Below are 5000 nucleotides of genomic sequence, written 5' to 3' on the forward strand. Positions count from 1 at the left end.
TCATTGGTTCGTATTCTTGAACGTTTCACCGCCTGATCTTAACTTTTTTTTTTTTTTTACGGGCTGTATTGTAAGTTGTTGGAGTTTTTAAGGGTGTTTTCATGACTTTGGTGATAGTTATAAAAAAAAGATTCCATTATTGAAAAAGAAACATGGGAAGTTGATCGATCATCTCTGCAGCCTTTGAAAAACAGCCCTGATGACGGAAAAGGTTTCAGAATACGACCGATAGACACAATGCAAATAAACAATATTCTAAACAAGAGACAAAAATACGAAAATCATGTGAAGGTATGAAGTTGTGAGCCAAGTGTGTGACTTAATGATTGTGTGTGTGTGTGTGTGTGTGTGTGTGTGTGTGTGTGTGTGTGTGTGTGTGTGTGTGTAGTGGAATGTTTGGCAAGTGGAAAGGCTCTATAAAAGGATAATTGTGTGGAAGAATACTCGTAGCTGTGTGAGAGAAAACGTATCGTGGTACCATGTCTTTGTGTGTCTGTTAGGTGTTAGAGTGAACACATAGATGAATATGTAGTAGACTGGCTTTGCGGAGGAATATCTGCTGTGAAATGTTTGTAGAACTGCTGAGAGAATGACTTTTCTAGCATTCCTACACCACGATCCACCAGAAAAGCCTGACACTATTTCGTGGTCGAACAGAAACAAAGTGAAAGACGGTAATTTAAAAGATTTCTCGCACCAAGTTATGTCTGAAGGCACCATAATCTTGTACCCCCCTCTTCCTCCCCCCCTTTCTCCTTACTCTCTCCACGCCCCCCACGTCCCTTTCCCTCCCTGACCTGACCCTCGTACTTTCCCACCACCAGGTTGCCGCCTCCACGGGTATCCAGCGCCATTAGACTTTCTCCTCGTGGCTTTCACTGAAATGAAAGCAGAGTCACAGAGGTCACCGATTAATACTTATTTTGGCATTTTAACAAAGTGATTAAAGGCCCTGGGGAGGGGCGGCTCGTTTCATATGTAGGGAGGGCACGGCGTCCTCCCTTAACGTGAAAACTTCCCCTACCTCCCCTCCCTCTGGCCATTTGTGTGCAAAGGACTTAATTACAGCAAAGGAAAAGTGCGTGCGTGACGTGATAAATTTAGGTGTTGTGATGTGCAGGGAAATGTGTCCTCCAGCCCTCCCTGGGTGAAGACTTGCAGCGTGTCGGGATGGTGAGAGACTGGAAGTGAAGATTGACATGGATGATGAATTTACAGTTAATCTTCCGAATTTTTTGACTGGTGTTGAGATGATGGTAGGTTTTGCGGTCACATGGTGCTCGTGAGGCAGCGACGTGTTGATGTTGACTCAGGAGTGACTCGTGACCCCATCATGACTGGCGCTGGAGAAGACACCGTCAGCACCAGCCTTAGCACTCCTAAGCCCCACCAACAACAGCACCACCACCACCACCTCTCTCTCAAGTCCCTCAGGGCCTCTACTGCATACATCCCGGCAAAGAACGACTTCAGTTATGTCCCCCGCACTGCTGGAGACACGCCCCCAAAACAGGGTGGCAGTAAAGGGAGCCGCCGTCAAGAGCAAGCCCCCTTGGAACGCTCTGGGAGGCAAAGAGGAAAGGAAGCTTCGAAGGCGTTACGACGAAAACATAGCAACGTGGTCAGGTCCTACTCCTGTGAGTGTGTACGAGGAAGGGGGGAGGAGGAGGAAGATGAGGAGGAGGAGGAGGAGAAGGTGGCGGGTCCTCAAGGCGATGCTGGCGGCGCGGGGCTCAGTATTCCCGCCGCCCCTGGAGCGGACGGACGTGTGTGTTCAAAGGGTAGCAGTGCACCGCGCTCCAACTCGCTTCCACAACAGTGCACCCACACCACACCCCAGCACTGCCACGGCGGGAACCACAGCTGCGGGAGTCCCGTGCACACGGGCCTGCATGTCAACCTGAGGGAGTGTGGATTATTCTGCGACGAGAAACAGAAAGTGCAACGTGTGGTAAAAGTGGGTGGAGGAGAGATACAAGTAGAGGTGATAAGTAGTGAACTTGTGGTGAAGAGAGAGCCGCGGGAGAATAGTGGTGACGGGAGTGTGGTGAGTGGTGCTGATACTACTGACGAGAAACCCACCAAGAAAAAGAGGAAGTTTATCATTATCCTCAAAGGCTTGCTAAGTAAATCAAAGCGCAGTGAGAAAAAGAAGTGTGTCGAAGGTGAGAGTGGGAGGGCGAGTGTCGGCGCCGGGAAGAGTGAAGCGGTAACTCACACCAACGGTAAGAATAATAACAAACGTGACGTTAAGTGTGGCGGCGGTGACGGGAGGGGCGAGGCCAACAGCGGTGCTGAGCGGGAGGCGAGGCGGTGGGGTGGAGGCCAGGCGGGACGCGGAGAGACACGCCTCGACGCTGCCCGCAAGCAGCAGACTCCTCTAAGCTGTAGCAGGAAGACCGCTGCCTGTAGCAACGAGGGGGACTGTGATTACCCTAGGACAGGAAATCTTGACGGAAGACCCCCGAGGTCTTCGTCAAGTAGTGCTAACAGTACTTCCAGGTGCGAGGCCAATGATAATACAAGGAGCGGGGGGAGCACAGAGGGAGGCTGGGAGAACAGCGCGGCCTGCCTGGGGACACGGGAGCAGCTGACTCTACTCTACCACGCAGCCCTTACCCGCTACTCCCACGTAGAAAACGGGTGGCGGGAAGACACACGTGAGAGAAGGCCGTCCAGCACCGGCCGAGAGCAGGACTGTGCAACTAAAGAAGGGTCGAGGGACGCCTTCAGTGATGAGTCCCGAAAAGAATGTCCAGAGTCTTCTCCAGATGCGCAGGTAACATCATCCTGTGAGCGGGAGGAACTCCATCATCCACAACACTCCACTACCTTCACCTGTGAAGGTCAGAGTCTTATCAACCCCTCCATCTTCTCTAGTGACGCTTCTGAGCCTTCCCTAGAGACTCACTCCCCTGCGGACCAAGAAGGCATTTCTCATTCTCCCAGCGAAGCCTCAGAGTCATTTACTGCAGGCGAACAAAGCGAGGAGTGTTCAGCAATCACAAGTGACCCTCCAGGTGATAGTGTTTGCCATCAGAGTGAAAACTGCCACCAAAACGTAAAACTTGAGTATAGTGTTTCGCCCGAGGCATCGCCTAGCCAGGAGGACGACACACCTGGTCGTGAGGCAATCAGCCCTCAGGGGCCAGACACAAGCCCCGTACATCCGCTGCTTAGCTCGGCTGGGGCGGCCTCAGACACCGCGTGTAAAGCAGTCAGCAAACGTGACTGTGCCGCCTCCGCACTCACCACCCCCCATTATGATGCTGCTGACGGTGTGTTGAATGATGATGATGAACTCAATAGTGATGACAGTGAGGAGGAATGTTCTGGATCAAGTGTGAGGCTCAGTTGCCTTCCCGCTGTCCCCCCTTACGAGGAAAGGAGTGAGCCTGCGGAAGGCGGTCAGAGTGACTCAGAAAGTGATGCAGACAACAGTGAGTCAGACAGTGACAGCAGTGTTGACTACGACATTCCTCCGGTCGATGACAGGATTTACGACCCGCAGTTTGATCCTTACTTCTACCAAGGCAGCATATCTCTGGATGACGTACCGGACGACCAACCCATAGACTACCCGTGTCCTTACGACATCAATGGTGACTATCTGGGAGCCAGACAATTCACTCCGCACTTCTCTTATTTGGACCATTGGAGCGGTTCCGTCGTCACCGCCCCGGGGGATTTGTACCGCAGCCAGAGCCAGCCCGAAGCTGTCACCCAGGACCAACCACTCGACGGTGACGCCCCGCTACACGTCTTCCTCAGTCAGCCCATCCCCACCCAGGCCCTTCCCGGTTTCTCCCTCGAGAACAGTCTCTTACGACCCAGGAAACAGGGCCAGTTTAGCTCTTTGTGCAGCTTTGGCGGGTCGCAGCTGTACACCATCACCGAGGAGGTTGAGTACGACGATACCTATGACGATTTCTACTCTAGAAGGAACTACTCTGAGTCTAATTTGTACTTTAAGGGCGCCGAGGATCTGCTCCCCGATCCTCATTTCATAAGGGCAGACCTTTACTACGGGGACACAGACTCTGACGCTACTGTTCACAGTGAATCATCAGACGAGCGAGATTCAACGGAAACACTTGATCAAGACACACAGTCTTGGGAAATACTTGAGCCAGACCAATCATTGCACACTTCTCAGCTTAATCTGGCAGATTCCATCGTTCTTGAAGCAGTGGCCGAGAGGGATTCTTCAGAAGAGTTAGTCGCCGTCGAGAGGGAAAAGCTGGACGGGGACAGCGGGACGCGCGAGAATTCACCGCAGCCCGGGAGTGAGTGTCCCGGCACCGAGTATCCCGATGAGTTCTTCTTGTTTTGCTCCGAGGCGGAGGTCACCGGGGTGGACGTGATGGAGAGTGTGGACGTGCTGCCTTACAACAATAGTAAAGGAGATTTTACATACTTCAAAGTGGAAAATAAAACTACAGATAGAAACAGTCCTGTCGACCACGACTTCCTTCTGGAGAGTTACAGCTGCAGGACAACAATGAGTAGCAGGGACTCCACATCCACTACTGGCCTGGACCTCCACAATGCCTGGCAGGTTGGGCTTAACGGCACCCCCGACCCCAGGAAGGGACCGTCCTCACACGTGTACCAAAACATCCCTCTTAACCGCCGCATTTCAAAGTCTAATCCAGATTTGGCTCTAGGTGATGACGAGGTTGATCAAGGCCGAGTCATGACCCGGCCCATCTACCAGAACGTGCCAGTACCGGCCAAGAGGCACCACACGCCGGGTAGGGATTCTGGCAGGGGACTGGACAATCTGCGCTCCCGTGACAGCAACAGTAACTACTATGATGACTGGACGAGAGGCTCGGGGCCGCAGGTCACGTCTCCGTACATGAATGTGCCCCACAACGGACACGGGAGTGACAACTCGCTACACAACCTGAATTCCTTCAGGTCCTCGAGTTCACTGTCGAGCTCCCTGAGTGACGGTCTGGACCGTGTGGTGTCCAATGGTCACAGTGAGGAGCAGC

The 5000-nt window shown here is 52.7% G+C and overlaps 1 protein-coding gene across 1 annotated transcript in view; it reads left to right on the plus strand.

The window, feature by feature from the left end:
* LOC135106405 (uncharacterized) overlaps window positions 1-5000 on the plus strand; it is a 64335-nt gene that overhangs the window by 46473 nt on the left and 12862 nt on the right. Inside the window, exon 2 of the mRNA XM_064015403.1 lies at window positions 825-5000. This exon is cut by the window's right edge and continues 468 nt beyond it. Within this exon, the coding sequence (XP_063871473.1) occupies window positions 1274-5000 (3727 nt within the window). The 5' untranslated portion in view covers window positions 825-1273. The remainder of the gene's footprint in view (window positions 1-824) is intronic.

The sequence above is a fragment of the Scylla paramamosain genome, chromosome 13, assembly GCF_035594125.1.
Source record: "Scylla paramamosain isolate STU-SP2022 chromosome 13, ASM3559412v1, whole genome shotgun sequence".
Taxonomy (NCBI): Eukaryota; Metazoa; Arthropoda; class Malacostraca; order Decapoda; family Portunidae; genus Scylla; species Scylla paramamosain.